Source organism: Botrytis porri, assembly GCF_014898465.1.
Source record: "Botrytis porri strain MUCL 3234 chromosome Unknown BPOR_006, whole genome shotgun sequence".
NCBI lineage: Eukaryota > Fungi > Ascomycota > Leotiomycetes > Helotiales > Sclerotiniaceae > Botrytis > Botrytis porri.
The window spans coordinates 842,454-863,119 of NW_024066080.1; the positions used below are offsets into that span (position 1 = coordinate 842,454).

Below are 20,666 nucleotides of genomic sequence, written 5' to 3' on the forward strand. Positions count from 1 at the left end.
GAATCCACTTGGACTAGGTTTGGCCAAGCACTGTCTCAACCATATGCAAAAGCTTGATAGACAGATGAATCGATATATTAAGTTCTTGAGACTTGGCATGACCAATTCAACGGTCTACCCAATTCCTTTCTTTTCTTACTCGAAAACATTATTAGAGGAATGATTAAACCGCACATGTAGTTAGAATTGACGTATCACGAAAGGCCATCTAACCTCGTGGATGCGGGACGTTTATTGTCTGTGTGTATACGGGTAGCATGCATATCTGCATCCAGAGTGAGCTTGGACTCTAGCTTGAATTTGCTTTTAGTCTACCTGCAGTACTTTTAAACAGCAGGTAGCTCCTGGTATGACTTCATAATAGATGGTAATATCTGGAAATCTTAGATGAAAGGGAACAATAATTCGCATGCACCGCTACATTTTAAGATGAACAACCGGTCATGCCAAGTCATGCAATGCAGTATGTACTTTTCCTCAAGTTTTGATTTTAAATGCAGACATGTTGAGAAATGATGTGAGGCTCACCTCAGGTAAGACACTATACCATGGTAATCGCACATTCATCTCACTATAGCAACTACGCAATAGCGTATGCTACTAATGCAAATAAAAACCAATGACATACCGCCGCGGAGAAAATTAAGGCCCCGTACCGGATGATCTACATTGGTAGTTGGTGCGTACATGCGCATATGTTTCACATATGAATAAGCATTCTGCTGCAGCCGTGTAGATGAGTGGCTATTGCACAACCTTATTGTTAATCGCCAATGAGCAGTTTCTGAACAGTGGCTGAAAACAAGATGACTCGTATTGAGAAGGAATTTTTTGAGAGGAAGATCAAAAGGGGTTTGTTAATGGTAACTTTTTGTTATGAGTTCATGAATGGATAAATTTGCAGTTCTTAAGCTGCGCTTCATTAATGTGTTCAATGTTCCAAAAGAGTTAATATAAAAATTGGCTTCAGTGTTCCAAGTAATTTTGATATTCCACGTGAATCCAAAACCCCCGGGTGACTTCAATATCTGTCATGAATTCGACAATCAAAAATCTCTTATTGTCGGGCACAGTCCGGGCCTTTGATAGGCAAGAATAAATCGTGCTAAAAGTATGCAACACAGCAATTGCGATCATGCGCCAGTGACAGTCAGGCTGATGATATTAAATTTCAATGCCTAAAGCGCCTCAACTTGAGATTACTACTGTAAATGCCGTCCCTGTGTAGCAGTAACGACTTGGATGTGGGGATATAAATGTGGCAAATATCTCGCGGCGAGAAATTGATATGTAAGAGTGATATGTGGTTGCAATTTGTAATTTACGATTAAGCGCTGGCTGCCGAATATCTGTGAACACATGCAAGTTGACAAACTTCCCGTCAATTGATACTTGTACTAGGTGTGGTTGTTGAAAGGATTGGCGCTCACCGGGGAGCCGGGTGTATTTGGAATTGGGACCATGAATTTGTAAAAAGGGAGGATGCTATGGTACATTCGCACGTGTGTCCGAATGAGCCCGTGTTAGGTTGAATATTACGATTGATAAACGTAGAAATGAGGGATATCTTGCGGTGAGAAGAGAAATGTGACAACTTGAAGGAATTTGCTGTCCATCGATCCTGAAAGCGCTTACTTTGATATCAACATCATCTGAGATACACATATTACAATCAGGATTGAAAATAATTCAATTTACCAAGAGTCTCATTGGTCAGTTCTCAACCAAGCAATATACATGTACTGCAACTTCAAGAAATCATGATGGTGTGACGATGGATGCCAAGTTACGGAGGAATGTGAGGAATTAATCTATGAGGGATTTAAATATGTATGAAATGTAAATTAAAAAAGCTTATTTCGAGGTGCTGTGCAATGGTCACACAACATCAAAATAACCAACAGGACGGAATAGTATACAGTTTCAGGCGATGGGGATGATAAAAATGGACTTGCAAGAATAAGGAAAGGGCATGACCAACGGTGTGATGAGATCCATAATTGTGATTGGTCAAATATAGAGTGTAGCAAGAAAGGATTGGGAAGGTGGAGAAGTAAGCAGCAAATATATCATATCCTAAATTCGAGGATATAAAGTGCACTTGCTGGAGATAACCCTAACAGATCCTAGGCAGACATTGAAGATTCAAGAAACGATGGATCAGGTACAAGGTAGATAGGAAGGTACTTGTGATGATGCTGGATGAGCTGGCAGATTCTGGGGTACTGTATTGTGCGAACTATTTCAAGATACTTGGCTTGTTCTCTCCCGTGTATGTGAATGACAGAAAAGTGGCTGAAATGGAGAACTTCCTTTCATAGATGCAGCAAGTGTATAGTATACACAGTAGGTGAAGTCGAGCCACTTCCACGTACATATATGTAAGATGCTCCACGTTGGGTAAAAGAATATCTGGGGTACAAGATAAGAGAACCGGAATATGTATTTGAATAAGGAAAGGATAGCGAACTGTTTGTAGACACATTGCAAAGTATGGAGTGGTGACTGAGGAGGTGACTAGCATGCATGATATTTCTGGAGTAAAGAATGGGGTAATGAGCGCATGCAATGATAATAACCTTACCAAGGTTGGGATTTGACGTTGAGGTTGCTGTTGACATCGATATTTGTACTACAAATCAAGGTGATTTGACGGTTGCATTCCGGAGAAGGAAGCTTGAGTAAATAAGCAGTTTGACAGTTTGACAGTTTGAACAGTTTGAACAGTTGTTTTGTGGAGGAGTGAAGAGTAAACATTTGGATTACCCCGCTGTTTGATTGATGTAGCAGTGGTAGAGGGTTGGTCATAAATGTGACCAGTTTCTTAATATAAACACACCGCACACATGAAAAGTGACCTCGCACATGACTTTAACCTCATCCCTCCAAGCTAATAAACAAACCCCGTACTTTTCTGGTGCAATGTGTGATCAAGAACCTCGGATCAAATTTCATCTTCATATAGGGCTGAATCGGAGAAAGAAGCTTGGGGATGATTTGCTCACCGAAGCTTATGCGAATACTGAGAAGGAGAGAAAGAGGATTCGTCTTCCAGATTATTGGTTGGAATGACAGCAATGTCTGAACACATAGGCAACGATCGGTTTAGAGATCCAGAGATCTAGAGATCTAGGCAAAGGCCAAACAAGATTTATTTCTTCGGGGGTTTCTGGAGACCATTCATGTTGGCGGTGATTGTTGGTAATTTTCCTTTGTTGTAGGTCTAGTAAATGCCCACCCAGGTGGTTCTTGATTGTTGATTGTTTCATGAAGCAAGCGAAGGACGGCGAACCAGAAGAGGCCCCGCGCCAAGCAGCCATAGGGATTCAAAGAGGGCCAAGGGAAGGTTGGGTGATGAAGTAATGATAAAGTAATGGTTAAGAATCATACCAAACTCTTGTATGTACTGTTGGGACTGGTGCACCTGTACGACCAGAATAAGGAGAAAAGGTAGACCGGCCGATGCTCCGAGGGACTTCGCGATACGACAGCAATACGAAATTCAACTCTATCAGTCTGTTGCCTTATTCCGTAGCAATTTGTCGAAAGAATTAAGACTCCATAACTTGCACAGCCATTCACGCTATGTCAAATTCATCTCCATTGTTACATCATTTTCTTTGAAGGGAGCACCTACGTACTTGCTTACTGCTTATTGAGACTATATTACTATACGTACTCTACATTACATATACATCCATCCCTCATTTAACCGATGTGGCGAGGGGCTGTGGTAACAATGTAGGTACTCTCGGTACTCTAGTCATATAAATCTTCTCTGTTCTCTCTTCTCTCTGTTGGTTTGTTAGAGTTTGAAGTGTGCTTACCAATCCTCATCTCCATAAATGCTGGAAACAAGTGATTTCTCAAGACAGCAGTTGATGGAAAAGAACAGATTTTGATGGCAAGAGAAACTTATGACAGCGAATGAATTTCTTTTCTTTTTCTTCATTTTTTGGGGAGATCTTCCACATTTCATCAGTCAGGCGTGCTTGTCCTGGGACTTTTCCGAGTCTCGGGATCTTTCAGGTGGAGTTGGAATCTTTGAGTTAGCTAACCTTGGCAAGATGACTTGTATGAGACAAATTACCATTGGTTTGATACTCATACATCAAGTAAGTCTAAATCGCTCAATTTCGTTTGAGGCTATCAAGTTATGTTATCAACACATTTGCCTTTTCCTAAGAGGGAGGTTTCATGAACCATTGCGCTGTCGAAAGATATGATAGGGGCAGTCATTATCTTACCGACTTCGATGACCCTCCATCGTGCTGATCTCATTGCAACTCAATCTCCCCGATATGCCTGGTACGATAATGCTGTATTGCCGTGAGACTTGTATGTCGCTGGGAGTGAATGCAACCAATTCTAGATGTTAATATATTAAATCCGTATCGAGAAAGACATGTATCAGCACGACGAATCCAACCAATTCTACGAGTCAATGAAATCTATACAGAGAAAGACATGAATGATACATGTATCAGGGCGATGTATTTTGTACTCTCTTGCTCAACCAACAGCGAGGAAAGGTCGGTCAAACTCACCCGGTCAAAGGTTTGTTAGTTTTCATGGACCCTGGCTAAGGATCTTTCCATAATTCCAGATACCGAGCAACGAGCGGTACATGCAATAATGAGTACGTCGTATGGGCTAACGTATGTACGTCTAACACAAAAGAGGACCTGCAATTATTTCTTTTGAAGGATGTGAAGTGTGAAAGATCCGAACCTTGGATTGCCAGAGTTCCTTCCCCCTTTCCCTCATTTCCCCTAGTCTTCTTTTCTTCCCTCCCAACGTTCAACGTCAGCATCATGCAACTATCATTATATACATGATACAGCTCTGAATCCGGGAGGTTGTTGACTAGCGGACTAGGATTAAATGACTCTGTTCTCAGCACCGAATGCAATCTTTCCTTTTGATTGCACGTAGGTAGGGAGGGATGATGTACAAAGGGTGTACTTTAAGCATACCAAGGCGTAGACATGTATATACGTTAACCGTATGTGTGTGTGTGTGTGTATATATATAAGTGTGTGTATGTACGGGCGTGAATTGTACACAGGTCTATCGTAGCTATTGAAATTTCAACTAGGGGGGTTAGCTTCATATTAATCCCTCATAGAAAAAAAAAGACCGTTTAGATAGAAAGAAAAATTTGATTTTTTTCTGAAAGAATTTCTTTCTTTAGACCGAGGAGTCTTTCGATGAAAGTTTTTGATATAGCTAGTACCTAGGTAGGTATTTTCATGACATTCTATTTTACAAGCGATACTTTACTATGAAGAGAAATATACAATGAACATCATTCACTTCTGCTGACTCCTATGCCACGAATTGCCTAGTCGAGGAGAAGATAGATAGCTAGGTAGCTAATATAGTACTGAAAGCGGACCGGCCTCTTCTTGACAAGCTTGAGAAATGGTCAAAAAGTGGCTAGGTAGTTAGTTAGCAGGTAGGTATGTAGGTCGATAGACATGTATGTATGTAGGTATGTATATATGTAGGTCGATAGTTATGTATGTATGTCGGTCGATAGACATGTATGTAATATATGTAATGTGTGTAAATAGACAGATGGATCGATCGATAGATAGAGATACCTAGATGTAGATAAATAAGTACAAGTGTATATATGTATGCTGTATAGAGGGAGATGCCTAGGTATAATAGATAATGCCTCTCTCTTCCTTTCTCACCCTCTCCAAATTGATAACAAAGGTTCGAAATAATAAAAGAGGCAAAAGAATTCCACTCCTCTGTCTTATTTCTTATTTATCATATGAATTCTTTAAAGTCTCCCTAGTTATCCTTCTGTCCAATCCAATCCTATCTATCCTATCTATCCAATCCTATCCTATCCTACTCTATTATTATTAATTACAAGTTGTTTCCAAGCAAGGCTGTGTGTGCTTTCTTGCTTTAACTTGTACTCAATCCGCAACCATCGAAACCCCAAGTACTCGTATTATTATATCATACATTCAGAGGTGGTAGTACTCAGTTACAACCACTTCAATTACAACTTCAACTACCAATACCACTACCACTACCACTACCGCTACCGCTACCTCACCTCCTGCTACCGCATTCAACTTATCTTGCTTCTTCTTCTTACCTCTTCTTACCAACCGACATTAGAAGCACCACAGCACCACAGCACCACCGACAATACACGCAAGACCTGCTCTCAAAAAGGAATTCGGATACTCATACGACTGACTGGGTGCCGATACAACAAATACTCACTAGTCTAGATATTTCCTAGACTCTCTAGTACGATATTACCAAGTTAGGAAGATCCGCTCTCGATCCGGGAAACTCACATAAGCTTTTTGGGTGTGTGGCAGAGAAATCAAAGGGAAAAGCCAAATAATTTCAAATTTCAATTTCCATATCCATCTCCATTTCTTATAATTGGAGATTGCGACTTTCCTTCCTCGACCTCAGGATCACTCACTTCTTTCTTCCAACTTCTTCTGATATTCGCCTCCCAAAGAGATCGTACTAAAAGAAGTTTCAATCATACCTTCGATTCCCTCCAAAGACAGCCAGCCAACAAGCAACACAAGAAAGTTCAACTACATTCACTTCCATAATTGATACGCCGCTTCATTTCGATTTATAATTCACAAAAAAAAAAACCCGGAATTCCCACTGTTCAATCTTATTCCGCATACGTCCCACACCCACACAACCCACACGCCCACAGAATAAAAACACAAATTTCCAACAAAGCACGGGCATTGCCCGCGACCTCCGCCTTTGGCGGATATCTTTTTACTGATTGCAACCGATACGAAAGCGCATCTCAAATTCTTCAAGAAAGCAAAATCACCATGGCGTCGGTCGCAGTCCCAAGAGATTTTGCTGAGAAGGCACAACCCTCTCCTACGCCTTCTTTACCTTCGTCCTCACATGGTTCTCCCCAATCTCGACCTACAACCTCGAATGTGAGCGCCATCACAAGCACCGAAAATCTAAGCGTGAATGGAACTATGAATGGAACGATTACACCTCCCCCTCCGGCCGTTCTCAAGGCAGCACCTATGCCAACGACGGCCGAGAAACCTTCCATGACGAAACGCTTAACTCGGATGTTTTCTACAAAGGAATCGATACGATCAGAACATAATTTCACATCCAGTGCCGCCTCTGGTTCCTCGACGCCAAAGGTTGTGGATGGCACAACATCTCCTAAATCATCTTCGAGGCCTGGGTCTCTGTCCCGAAAGACATCATCACAAGAGAAGAAGAGTCCATCCGACAAATCGAGTGTTACACCGAGTACAAAGGATAAAAATGGTTCAACCAAAGACAAAAAGGCACCGACAAACCATCAGCGATTTCTCACCGTGCCTGATGTGCAAGGGGGTCACGAGCATCATCTGAAGAGTGCCAAGAGACAAGAGAAACTGGGGGAAATGCTGCGAGGCTTAATTAGTGGGAAGGCGAAACAATCCGAAACCCATGAAGGCGAACAACAACTTTCACTCATGTCAAACTGGGTGGATCAACTGAAGCGTGAGAAAGAATCACTGGCTACAGAAAAGAAGGGTGGGCCCAATGCGACGGCAACATTGGTAGATAAATACGGGAAATGTAATGAAGTTATTGGTCGGGGTGCTTTCGGAATTGTCAGGATATCCCACAAGAGGTCCGAACAGGGAACCGAGCAACTTTACGCTGTGAAGGAATTCCGAAGAAGACCCGAAGAGAACGAACGGAAATACAGCAAGAGACTCACTTCCGAATTCTGTATATCTTCCTCATTACGACACCCTAATGTCATTCACACCCTTGACCTCCTTCAAGACTCGAAGGGGGACTATTGTGAGGTCATGGAATTCTGTGCAGGTGGTGATCTTTACACCTTGGTACTCGCCGCCGGAAAGCTTGAAGTTGTGGAAGCGGACTGTTATTTCAAGCAAATGATGCGTGGAGTCGAATACATGCATGAGATGGGAGTTGCGCATCGAGATTTGAAACCAGAAAATCTTCTTTTGACCACACACGGTTCTTTGAAGATAACAGATTTTGGGAACGGTGAATGCTTTCGAATGGCTTGGGAGAAGGACGCACACATGGTAACTGGATTGTGTGGTTCCGCTCCTTATATCGCTCCAGAAGAGTACATTGACAAAGAATTCGACGCAAGAGCTGTCGACGTTTGGGCTACAGGTGTCATTTACATGGCAATGCGCACAGGACGTCACCTTTGGCGAGTCGCGAAGAGAGATGAAGATGAGTTTTATGAGAAGTATTTAGAAGGTCGAAGAGACGAAGAGGGATATGCTCCCATCGAGTCATTACATCGAGTATGTCTTCCTCTTGCAATTCTTATGCTTGTATGAACTAACATAAATAAAGGCACGTTGTCGTAATGTCATCTACTCGATATTGGATCCAAATCCTCACCGTCGTATCACTGCTTCACAAGTTCTCAAGTCCGAATGGGGTCGTGAGATAAAACTTTGTCAAGCAGGTGAGGAAGGCCTCTGACATTATGTGCTGGATAGTGGAATTACATGCAGAAAAAGCATGTTCAAGACCATGATCGAACAGGCAAATCTTCAAAAAGACCTCAAGCCGTGTAGAATTGAACATAAATTCCGCTCGACCAGCAGCTTCAATTGTCAAGAATGTGGTTTCGTTTGTTATTACGACCCTACTGGTATGGGAGCATTTAAAGAATTGAAAGACGACACTGGTGTCTCTTCAACATGAGCATTGCGCAGTGAAGGGTGGCATATTTCACATGAGCATTGCATTACATTACAGCAACAGTATGGCGTTTGGGGTGTTCTTTTTAATAAGCAGCACAGCAAACTTCCTTCTTCTTCTTCACAACCCTGGTTGCTTTGCTTTTTTTATTTAATTTAAAGTCTTGATGCACAATTTTTACTCATTTTGAGCCATGGGCCTTTTTTTCTTCGACTTCTTATGAATGGCGAATTGGGGGAGCAGACGATACAGAAAGGGATCTTTCTTTTATGAGCATCCATGATATAATCAAGACTATACATTTCACAGTCGTTGTTCATCTTCTCCTTCTCCTTCTTTGACCCTTTTTTGGACAATTACAACCTTTTATTCTTAGAGAGAAAGAGAGAGCTATGGGCTGGGAGTATTTGCTTTTGGTTTGGCCTGGCTCTGATTCATGAGTAGTCTTCGTTGCTTTTCATGGATCGGAGATGGAGGTATGCGTGAGTAAAATTAGCTTGCGATTCTTGGCTGTGGCTTTTTGATACTTATATGGTTGTGTGTGGCTTTGTTTTTTGGTAGAGGATGGGATGGATAATTGGTTGAAAAGAAAGGTGGTACTTTGTGTTTTGAAGGTTCGGAATGATGAAGGGGGTTATTATATGATGGATACGTAGATAGGAAGAGGGAAGGTGATAGTGGGAGATTGTAGATAAGCGATGGATGGATAGGTGAAACGGATCTTGTTTGTGTAGGAATCGAATCGAATCGATTGGAGAGGAAGATGGAGAATGTGAATAAAGAAAGAGAGAAGCAAAGAAAGAAAGATTAAATGAGTTTATGCGTAACTTTATTTATGTTCGTGATGTATGTGATGTGATATAATGTATACTCAAACCTAAACATTCAAAATATGAACATGGAAACCCCTATAAATATCGCGTAATTCACTCTATCCCCTTTTCTCTCCTCTCTATATCTTTATTCTTTCTTTCTTCCCTTTTCATTTCCCCTCCTTTCCATTTCCTCCCCTTCTTATTTCCCTCCCTTGACTCCCCTTTTCCCAAGCGAGAGTGTGTGCTTAGGTACCTAGAGAGGTAGATATAGTCAATCAATGATGAAGATAAGGGATATTTCCTACTTTGATACTTCAATACTTTAATACAACACAGCATAGCACAGCACAGCATAACACAAACAATATCAATATATATAAAACAATATCATTATATATACCTGTATAACTAGGAACCTTCCATCCTCTCCTCCAGTCCCTCTCTTCCCTCTCTTCCCTCTCTTCCCTCTCTTCCCTCTCTTCCCTCTCTTCCCTCTCTTCCCATACTCCATCTCGAAACCCCAAATCTCCATCCCTAACTACCTAGGTACTCATCAACCAACCACCCCCATAGCCAACCACACACACACATCTTAAAATAATCCACACCATTTTTCCAACAGCCGACAAGTAGCCCCTCAAACCCCACCCCGTACACTCTGAAATCTCCATTCCCTCTCATCCCATCCAATAGCGAGCCCCTCAAGCTCTCAAATCCCAATCCCAATTCCATCCCGCACCCCTATCACAATTCACTAATCATTCAACTCACAATACCCTTTTATCCTCTAATCTCTCATTCTCATCTGATAATCACAAATTCAATACTTATTTTTACTCTCTATTTCACCAGCAAGATACACACTTTTCAACATGCTTTGCTGTACTACAATACATTGCACTATACTGTACTAGGTATACTTCAATCACTCCCACCAAAAAAAAAACACAGAACACGAAAGAGAAAAAACACACCACTCAAGTAGTAGCACGAAGCGAAGGAATTGAAATATTACAGAGTTATTTCATTGAATTGAATATAGAACAGAATCCATTCATTTTCTAAAATATCTCCTCCTATCCTTATTTCCCTTCCTTTCCATTCCCATTCCCATTCCCATACCCCATCCACCTTCAAAGATTGCCGAAAACTCATGGAAAATCATTGTATACCATTCCCTTTTCCCTAACCACCCATTCCGTTCACCCACAAAGCCCTTCACTGCACAACACCCCTGTTCACCCTAGCGAATTAAATATAATTGTGTCCATTATAACCATGAATCAACGCATCAATCATATGAAGCAGTAAAAAGAAATCATTCGGTCGATCATAATGGCTCAAGAAAGTATACTGACAGGCACGTACAACATGCCCTGTCATCATAAAACGCAAAAAGAGTATTGCCTTTCCCAGAAGTAAAAGTGAAGCTCCGGTTATAGCATTATTTGTTTGATAGACAAAAGGAAAGAAGAAAAAGAGACATGACGACAAACAGCTAGGAATGGAAAAGATCCCAAGCCCGATTACACAGGCGCATGAACTCTTCCTTCTTCTGTTGTGAAGTCATTGGACTATCTCGTCCCTCTCCGAATGGTCCAGTTCGTCTTGATGTTGGGGGACCTTGTCCAAGTGGTGGACTGGCTCCCTCTTCATACTCTGCTCTAGGTCTTCTTCTACCACTGCTTCGACCAGCTTCTGAAGGTCTAGCGTTGACATTTGTAGGCGATGGAGGAGTCGGGGGTTGGTGACCTCCGTAATGTACGAGCTTAGGTAGAAGTTCAGCACGACCACCAGCCAGATCAGCCTGTGCTTCCTCAGCAGAACGGTATTCGCGAGGGCGCTGATGGCCCGCAGACGCCGGTGGTTGTGAAGTATGTCCTGGGGATGGGAAACCTGGCCTAGAGTTGGAATGCGATGAATTAGAATTCGAGTTGCTTTGGTACACGTTTCCTCTTGGCGATTCACGATGTGCACCTAGATTTTCAGCTGCGAAGACATCCGAGATTGGTGGTAGTCTGTTAGTGGTTTGAGTAGCAGGTACGTGATGGATGTGAGATGTATTAGAGAGATTTGACGGCTGATTCGCGACGTGACGGGTTAGAGGTTGTGGTTGATGCCTGCCAGGAAAGCTATGATGCATTGGAGCAGATTGAATCACTCTCTCATTCGCAAATTGCTCGTGGGATGGTGCGACAATGCTGAGTCCTGGCGGCGCCTTTCTTCTAGATGTACCGGGGGTTTTTGCTGGTAATCCACTCAACTCTCTTTCTTTAGCACTTTCCATTGGCGCATCGCCAGGCTTAGCCGTTTGTTGTAACCGCGATTCGATAATATGCCTCTGTTGTTCACGGACAGATAAACTTCGCTGCAATTGTTCTCGCATCGTCGGATCTTGTGTGACAAACCCTGGCGAGAGACATGCCAATCCGACGTCCTGAATACCCAATCCACCACTCTCCGCACCCCTACCTGTCAATTGACTGGCCGAGGGTCTTCCAGTACCTGGATTGACGCTCGACGTGTTTTTGGTGAGATCAAGCTTTCGAGGTCTATGACGCGAAGTGGCAGTTATTTCAGGTGAGGATGGTTCCTTCTTAACGATAATCTTAGGTGGTGCACCGTTTCGAGATCTGTTAAAATTACAACATCAGTATTATTGATTTAATTTATCGATAATTCAATTCAAGGAATAATACATACGCAGTAGGTGAAGGTTTTGCTGGAGTTGATTTGGGACTTCCGCTCCCTGTACGCTGTGCCGCCATTGTTACGCTCGGCGTGGCCGACGTAGAAGGCATTCTTTGCGCCGGAGGAGAATTCGAGGGTTTCGAAGGAGCGATATCAACATACGATGATCTATCGTGGGGTACCGGTGAAGGGGCCATTGCGATAGCCGTACTCATTTTGATTGAGGTATACAAAGTGTATGATTGAAGAGGAGAGAAAAAAAGAAGGTGCAGTGTGGGAGATGGTGAAACTTGCTGATGTTTGAAAATGAGGGAGCTTTCTCGCTTGCTGGTCTCCAATCAATCCGCCTGTAAGCAAAAGTCTTGAATGACTCTGTACTCTTCGCAATGTGCAGAGTGAAGATTCAAAAATTAATGCACACTTTACTTGTTTATATGATGTGGTGCAGTCGTGAATGGCTTTTCTTTCCCTTTTCCCTCTTCCCTTCCGATTCTTGTACTCTCCCTCTTTCCGTATCTTTCAAGATTCGGATTCGTGCGTCCGTCGGTCGGCGTATTTCCACAAATTCAGCGTGGAATTTGATTATGATACTTCTCGCCGATGTACCCAAGTAGACAGTCGACAAACTGCAGGATAAAGAGCAGGATGAGATGTTGTGTTTACTTAATGGTGAGTGTTGAGAATGCTGAGCCGAATGGTGGTTTGACTCGAGTTTTGACCTTTTCCCAAGTACGTACGTAGTAAATAATGGATGAAAGGCAATGCGTAGTTTCCAGGTATCCCTAGTGCTTTTCTTGCGGTGGCTTTGATAATAGTTATGCGTTTAAATAGAAAAAAAGAGGATTTGAGGCTTAGATTCCGTTTCGTTTTCGAATGGATCAACCTGTAACTGACGGGACACGACCGGTATGTTATTGCGAAGCAGATGTTGCTTGGTACTTCTCGCGTCGTGGTTGAGAATGGGGATGGGAGGAAAGCTTATCAGATGATAGTGGTAATTGATTGATTGATAGATAGATAGCTATACTGGTGAGATAGAAACAGTACTTTTGTAGTTGTTATAGATAAACCAAGAACATAAACTACACAATACTCTGGGACGTATGCTGAAGTGGTCAAAAGGAAGAAGAGAAGAAGGAGGAGGAGAAGAAGAAGTAATAACAGATCCGACCAGAGAGGGGTTCACCTTCATAAAGAGACGAGAGAGGTCGCAGTCGCAGCAGTCGGTTTGAGAAGGGTCAGAATCAGTCTTTATGGGTGGCGGTGAGGTTTTATGAATTTAATTGAAATCGAGGCTTTTGCCAGGCGTTCGAGGCAATCGAGGTTTTGTTAGGTGGGTGTGTTTCAGGTTATTTCGTATACAGGATAAGTAGGTCAGTTAAGAACTCTTGAGACTCTTAGCGGGATCCTATACCGGTATGATTATTACTGCCCAGGTGCGTCGAGTATTATACTTATTATTATACATACTAAGGTATATCATCGGTAGTACTAAGTAGACTAAGACTGATATTGATATAATCTCATGTAACTCTCTCTTATCACTTGTATCAATTATCATCATCATCATCATCATCATCATCATCCATCCATACTGGTGTAATAATATTCATTCCATGTATAAAATAGAAACACTCTGGATTCTTCCCCCTCTCGTAAGTCTTCGATTCTGAAATGAATCCGTTTAATTGGATTCGATCATGGAGGAGACGAAAAGAGTATTTACTACCTCCACCCTCAAAAAGTGGTCAAGTAGGTCGATCACAAAAAAGAAAAGAAAAGAAAGAAAGAGCTTCAAACACCGGGTGCTAGTGCTAAGCAATGAGTGATGGTGGGTGCACTGGTGTTCTAATACCACTTGGGTTAAAAGAGCAGGGTGGGAATGGATTCATTGGCTATCAAGGCTGTTTATTCAAGGTTCTTCGGCTGTATGGCTGTTTGATTGTTTGACATGGCTGTTGGTAATGGATTCAATGGTGCTCGACAATGCGTGGGTGATACGAGCGAGTTACATACACATCTGAGGAGCTGATTTATATGGGCATGGAAAAGGTTGACAGAAACAAGGAGCTCGGTATTCAAGATGAGATCTTGGACACAGTACAGAGTACAGTAGAGAGATGGATGGGAAACGTATACATGTTGATGCCGGCCATGAAGATTACTGCAAACCCTTTTCCCGGTACAATAGAGTTACATTCCGTCCAGCAGTATAAAGTATCACTGAAGGATCCCCGGTCAAGTGTCAATGCGTTACTTCCAACTCGTGTCGATTTTAATTATATACCCCGTAGTCCGACACTGGAAGTTTGCGCTTCTCACAAGGAAAAGGAGGGTAGGAGAGGGGTGGAAATCTTGATAGATGCACGGAGATGAAGGAAAATCGTCGGATGAAATGGAGGGGAAATTATATGTTCCAGTCAAGTCACCAATCGCATGTATTTTGGAATGCAAATGGGTTCTTCGTACGTATTCGAAGACGTAAACATGGGAAACTAGGATACTCTGTTGATTTGAAGAGTAAGTGGACTGGAAAATCAGTATGAAGGAATCTCCAAGGAATACAAAATTGGGGTTGTATAAAGTTTCATTATGGAGTGAGGGATTGGGCATTTGATGAAGATCCAAATTATATCTCTATTCAGCAACACAACTTCTGACGCCTTTGTTTCTACTGGTATGCTTGCCGTGGTTTGTTTGATCTGATATATAAGGATTTTATTTAATTTGAATATCAATGCTTGAGAGCGGAGGTCATTGAGGTCATAATCTAGGATGGGATGAAGGATGGATTCGTATACATTACGATATGCGATTGTCAATATATGGGTAACTAGGTGATATTGGGACTTTTCAGATATAACGATGGCGATGACTTACATATTGCCATAGGAGCTTTTCCTCCATAGTCAAACATGCAATTTTTCACATCATTTACCCACGAAGTTCAATGTATTTTCAGGAAATGAAGCTCAAGAGAAGCTTGGACTTTATGACAATCAACTATTGTTTTAGATTCAACTCAAGGCAGAGTGTGCGGAACCTAGTACCTGGCGGGAGTCGGATAAATAGGGAAGTTGAAAAACAGGTTAGATCTGGCAGCTGGTGTCTGACTGGTGGATGTGGTTGGCTATCAAACATGAATCAAATCCCAAATATCTTGGCTATCAGTTTCTCTGCCAATGAATATAAGACATTATTGATGTATGAATTGCCGTTGGAAAGTTTCAGCTCAATCTTGAAGGGCGAAGGCAAAGTAGAAGAAGTTGCGTTATTCTCGTCTTCTAAATCGCCCAATCTTCCCCAAAGATTTTTCATCGCAGAGATCGTTTTCCATGCTTTTGGGTTTTAACCCTTGTAGTCCTCTGATCTGCAGGATCTGTAAATTCAATATTTCATACTGCCCTAGTGAAACTCTTGCTAGTCCTGCATCAATTTTATCCAAATTGCACACACTTATCATTAGCTTATCGGTCGTCCCTTTCGTTTCAATGATAATTTTGTGAAATGAAGCATAGTCCTGATCTGGCCAAAATTTAATATATATCACACGAGTTTGAAATAATCGTTAGATCTTGCATGTGAATATTGCTTGTAAATTGTAATGCCCCTCTCTATCACATTCATACGGATGATTGCATGAAAAAAATCTGATTTGTAAGATGTTTTCTATGTTCAATATTTCTCGCTTGCGGCCCTGACGATCAATCGTGTGTTGTGAGGATAAGCATGGTCTGTGAACACAAACCCCTCTTCTTTCGGACAACACAATATATATGATTATTTTGATGGACGGTGAGCTTCGGCGACTGGAAGGTCAGTCCAAGTTGGGATACAGTGATGAGAATTGGTTAATTTTCGGATTGCCCGCTCTTTAGTAGACTCGTATTCCTCCTAAGCACGTATATAGGTAACTGAATACCTAGGAGCCACAAAAGGTGTACGTGACACGAGAAAGCTGACTTGGCTTCTGCAACTCCCAATCGGAGATCCATAAGATGCACATCAACATAGACAGCTTTCAGGTTTGACAGCTCCCGAGTCTATGATTATTCGTCGAACAACGAACTTCTAAAGCTAGTTAAAGCAAGTAAGGACCGAAGCCAGCTTTGGAAAAGCCAGCGAGCCCCTCCTCCTGGAGTCCAGAGTCCCACCTACCATCGAAGGTGGTCCATGCGGGCATGGTCCGAAGAATCCCTGTTAGAACTGCGACGGTTGTGTTTGACAAATTGATACCCTAGTCACAAAAAACTAACCAACCAAATGGCTCCATGAATGATCTTCCTTGAAACGCGGCTTAGCATCTCCCTCCAATCAAACTTCCCCACATCAAGGAGACGCGTTGGAAGGATTAAAGAGGAGAGAAGGAATCTTTGCGAACGAGGGCTCACGCCACGTCGTGGAGAAGAAACAATAAGTAAAAGTAAGATTCAATCAAGAGAAAAGAAGAGATCGCTGGTATGATCATACGCGATCGATTCGTGTCTCATCTTCTAAAAAAAATAGAGGGATGTTTCCAACTCAACAGATCAAAAATGGGGCATGGGACATGGGACATGGGACATCTGCATCTATTCGTGGCAAGGCTGTGTGCGACTTTACCAGAAGATGAGGCAACCTTGGAATCGTGAGAAATCCATTCGTTAATCCTGCGCCACAATACTGTTTCGTACTCATAACAGGTGACTTTGTTATGTGCTGTATGTAGTGGAACATGCGCCAAGTTCCCAACGGCGTCTTGGAACACATTCGATTGTCGAATTTGTACAATTCTCTGAATGGTAAAATCTGTATTGTATCGTTTCCGGCACATTGCAGAGATACCCCAGATTTGGCACCATCGATTTTTTCCTCTTCTAAAGACACTTGAGCCTTGACCAACCTACCAACGGGCGACCAATGATTTCCTAATCTTTCTTTGCCGCGCGCGAGTGTAACAGCCTGGAGTAACATCCCCCTTAAGCTAAGACCATAAGATATATGACGTTCCCACAGCTGGCATAACGTTTGCCGTTATCGAGATAACCCCTATTCTATAGCTTAACCTTTTCCTCGGGTCATACATAAGCCCGAGGCCTTAAAAGGTTGAAGCTCATTTGCCGCCACTGAGCGTCAAGGCTGGCTCTTTTAGCCTATCAGGAGTTGCATAAGTGAAGCAAATCATCAAAAACAAACAATCTATTGGACTTTCAAACATTACTTGGCCAAATTGGGAATTCCGAAAAGGAGAAAGGTAGGATGAAAATCATCTAGGTTGACCACAGAAGTTCTGGAAAATTGCGAAAACTTTATGGAAAGTGGTAGGGGAAAATAGATGGGGGAATTGGATTTCACGCGAAGTCCCAAGTGACATGGAAAATGGCCTCAGGCACTCAATAAAACATCAAATCTCTTATCTACACGTGACCATTGATAAAATTTATCAAAATTATCAATCTTGCGGTTCTTCACTAACTAGACATTTCTTTGCGCCCATCCATCTCACGATATCACTCCCTCAAACAAATTGATTATGGCACCACGAAAGAAGGAAGCAGAGGCATCTGCACCAACGCCGGCAGAAGATGTATCAATGGAGGAAGTGCCAGCAGAAACTGAAGGCGAGACCCTCATGCGCGAAGATCCGCACAACCCCGCTGCGATGATGTTCCAGGAACAGAGACTTCGCATTGTATGAGCCCACAGAACTCTTGAGGGGAATTGCAGTAGTATAGATTGAGTATGTGCTGACTTCGTGGGATTTAGCTTCCTGGATCGAGTGATAAGGCTGCATCTTTTGAGTTCAAGAAGGAAGATCACACATTAGGCAATGCGTTGAGATACATCATCATGAAGAAGTATGTCAGATTCCTGTTAGCCTGCGAATTTCTTGGCTCAATTATGCTAATCCTTTCTTTTCAGTCCTGATGTTGAGTTCTGCGGTTATTCGATACCACATCCTTCGGAAGAGTTAATGAACATTCGAATTCAAACATATGGTCAGCATTGCCCGTTCTAGGTTGTTTAGAGACAATTTACTGATAGTGCAAATAGATAATTCTGCTGAAGATGCTTTAAGAAAGGGGTTAGATGATTTGATAGATCTTTGTGATGTGGTTGCCGATAAATTCACAGCAGCACGGGAGCAGCATGCCTCTCAGATGGAGTCGTAAATAACGTAATGTATTGGGGCCAATAACTGGAATATCACGGCAATGGCAAGGCGTATAAAAGGGAAGGATCTCATGGAGTTCAATTGAGGTTCATTGGGATATTTACAAAGCGACAAAATAAAGATACCAACTTCTAATTGCGTCCCTTTGATTGAGGTCAGAAATGGGTTGAAGATGGGAGCAGCATTGTAGACATACCTCTAAGAAACCGGTCATGAAATTCTGTGGTAATCTCGCAGTTGGGTCTTCTTCTGCTCGGAAATACTTCAAGATGTGAGGAAGTTGCTTCCAGTAGTTCAAAGTCTCCTACAAAACACGAAGTTAGTAAATAGGCTTCATGTGTAACCCATCGCTTCCCACGCCCCCTAAATGTGACCCATACTGCTGCCGATGCCAATCATTCTTTCTCACATGCCGAGTCTTCCTCTACAGCGTAAACTATGCTTCGTGCAACCCCTCTTTCATCTTGTCTCCTCGCATCCCGGAGGCATAGTTTCCCCAACGTCTTTAACGTACCTGAAATTCTGCATGGCTCTCATACAGTAGCTTGTCTACCGTTCCAATATGGTTCACATATCTGTGCCTCTCAAACTCCGACCGCATCTTCGTCCTCAATTGTGAAACTGGCATGCCGAGAGAGTACATTGTTTGGATTTCCGGAGCCTACATGAACACCCATCAGTTTCCATGCTCCCTACACGTCCGCGGTTCCCTCTAGCCCTTCCCACGGATAAAGAACAAACATACAGCACGGATCCATTCTCTGTAGCTCTTCAACACTCTTGATTTCGCATCAGTCCAGTTAACGGCTGCCGCATTAATTAGCTTTCCTTCTATATCAAACACAAAGCACTATGGCCCATGGGGCACAAGAAGGTTAACTTACACTGGCGCGTTCGCTGCGCAAGATAAGTAGGATTAATAACCATTGTCGCTGATTCGTTGTGATCAGATCTCCATTCAGTCCCCAGAAGTTGAGGTTCCTTGATAGAAGCGACCGATCAAAATGTGTCACGTGGACGCGGTAAGCCTTAAATTTCTAGCTAGGAGCTCGAGGCTGACGAATTAATTTTTGAATGAGAGCTTCCTTGCTTGCTTCACCCCGCTACGAATCAGAATCATATTTCATTGACGTTCGCACAACTACGAACTCCTCACTTTCTACACCTGGATACACCACAACACTTCACGATAATTTACCACCACTGTTGCCAACCTCATAACCACTAAAATTACAACATAAACACCGCAACCATGCCCGCCATCCGCCACTCCTCCAAGCGCAAAGCTCCCCCAAATGGCTACAGCGATATTGAAGATTCTCTCCTCGTCTACAGCAACAAAATGAAGGATGCCATTGCAGCCCCACCATCCACTGGTCCCCGTCATCAAGCCACTTGGGAAATCACACAAATAAATCATCAGCGAAGTAGATACGTTTGGGATATGTACTGTGAAGAGAAGATCAGCAAGGAATTATATGATTGGTGTGTGAAGAACGGTCAATGTGATGCGACGCTCGTGGCGAAATGGAAGAAGGAGGGATACGAAAAGGTATGTTTATTCTTAGTGAAGGGGGTGATGCATGCATGTTTGAGTGATTTGCTAATGGGCAATTGGATATAGTTATGCTGTCTTAAATGCGTCCAAACGAAAGAGACAAACTTTAACTCTACCTGTATATGCCGGGTCCCGAAGGCAGATCTGAAGGAGGATCAGGAGATTCAATGTGTTAGTTGCGGATGCAGAGGTTGTGCATCGAGTGATTAGGCAAGCCGCCTTCTTACAGCTTGTTCGCGGATGTACTCATTACATTTGCTTTTTGGGGTGAAATGCAGGAATTCTAGAGCAGTGTTGGCTTCATTCAAGGAAGCGATGCGTGCCACTTCGGTAATTATGGCCAGAGAACCATCGCCTTTCTAGAATTGTTATGGGAAGATTTGAGGAGACCACCTAGGTGAGACGACAGAGGAGGAGTAAAACAATTGGGCGAGCGTCATTTGCTTTGTATACTTTAATGATACCAATATTTAGCATTTGGCGTTCATGGCATTTGGGTAGGGCAGAAGGGAAATGGAACATTCAGAGTGGTATTGGTCAAAGACCAGGTGTATTGAACGCGAAGCTTTAGAGATGGACAGTATGGAAGAAAAATGCAAGAATGTTACGGCTTTCATTCAATGAATATATCATCAAGGAAGAGGGGTAATGGATCCTCAAGGGGTCCCGGAGCTCAGGACTACCTATTTTGCAGTCTCTTGGCAAAAAAAAGCCGGAGAAG

At 42.6% G+C, this 20,666-nt stretch overlaps 6 protein-coding genes across 6 annotated transcripts; 4 read left to right on the forward strand and 2 right to left on the reverse strand.

Annotated features, from left to right (window-relative positions):
- Positions 1–6,842: 6,842 nt before the first annotated feature.
- EAF01_004778 (uncharacterized protein) lies at positions 6,843–8,505 on the forward strand (the record flags this gene model as incomplete). Its single annotated transcript, XM_038913032.1, has 2 exons — positions 6,843–8,321; positions 8,374–8,505. The coding sequence occupies 2 exons, from the start codon at positions 6,843–6,845 to the stop codon at positions 8,503–8,505; spliced, it is 1,611 nt and encodes a 536-aa protein (XP_038771118.1).
- A 2,535-nt stretch (positions 8,506–11,040) lies between these two features.
- Positions 11,041–12,448, reverse strand: EAF01_004779 (uncharacterized protein; the record flags this gene model as incomplete). Its single annotated transcript, XM_038913033.1, has 2 exons — positions 11,041–12,175; positions 12,246–12,448. The coding sequence occupies 2 exons, from the start codon at positions 12,446–12,448 to the stop codon at positions 11,041–11,043; spliced, it is 1,338 nt and encodes a 445-aa protein (XP_038771119.1).
- A 1,828-nt stretch (positions 12,449–14,276) lies between these two features.
- Positions 14,277–14,609, forward strand: EAF01_004780 (uncharacterized protein; the record flags this gene model as incomplete). The annotated part of the gene is made up of 1 exon (XM_038913034.1): positions 14,277–14,609. The coding sequence occupies one exon, from the start codon at positions 14,277–14,279 to the stop codon at positions 14,607–14,609; it is 333 nt and encodes a 110-aa protein (XP_038771120.1).
- Positions 14,610–17,745: 3,136 nt separating this feature from the next.
- Positions 17,746–18,385, forward strand: EAF01_004781 (uncharacterized protein; the record flags this gene model as incomplete). Its single annotated transcript, XM_038913035.1, has 4 exons — positions 17,746–17,904; positions 17,979–18,070; positions 18,135–18,211; positions 18,267–18,385. The coding sequence occupies 4 exons, from the start codon at positions 17,746–17,748 to the stop codon at positions 18,383–18,385; spliced, it is 447 nt and encodes a 148-aa protein (XP_038771121.1).
- Positions 18,386–18,518: 133 nt separating this feature from the next.
- Positions 18,519–19,314, reverse strand: EAF01_004782 (uncharacterized protein; the record flags this gene model as incomplete). The annotated part of the gene is made up of 5 exons (XM_038913036.1): positions 18,519–18,530; positions 18,584–18,691; positions 18,902–19,048; positions 19,133–19,194; positions 19,272–19,314. The coding sequence occupies 5 exons, from the start codon at positions 19,312–19,314 to the stop codon at positions 18,519–18,521; spliced, it is 372 nt and encodes a 123-aa protein (XP_038771122.1).
- Positions 19,315–19,639: 325 nt separating this feature from the next.
- EAF01_004783 (uncharacterized protein) lies at positions 19,640–20,155 on the forward strand (the record flags this gene model as incomplete). Its single annotated transcript, XM_038913037.1, has 2 exons — positions 19,640–19,939; positions 20,012–20,155. The coding sequence occupies 2 exons, from the start codon at positions 19,640–19,642 to the stop codon at positions 20,153–20,155; spliced, it is 444 nt and encodes a 147-aa protein (XP_038771123.1).
- Between the last annotated feature and the right edge of the window lie 511 nt (positions 20,156–20,666).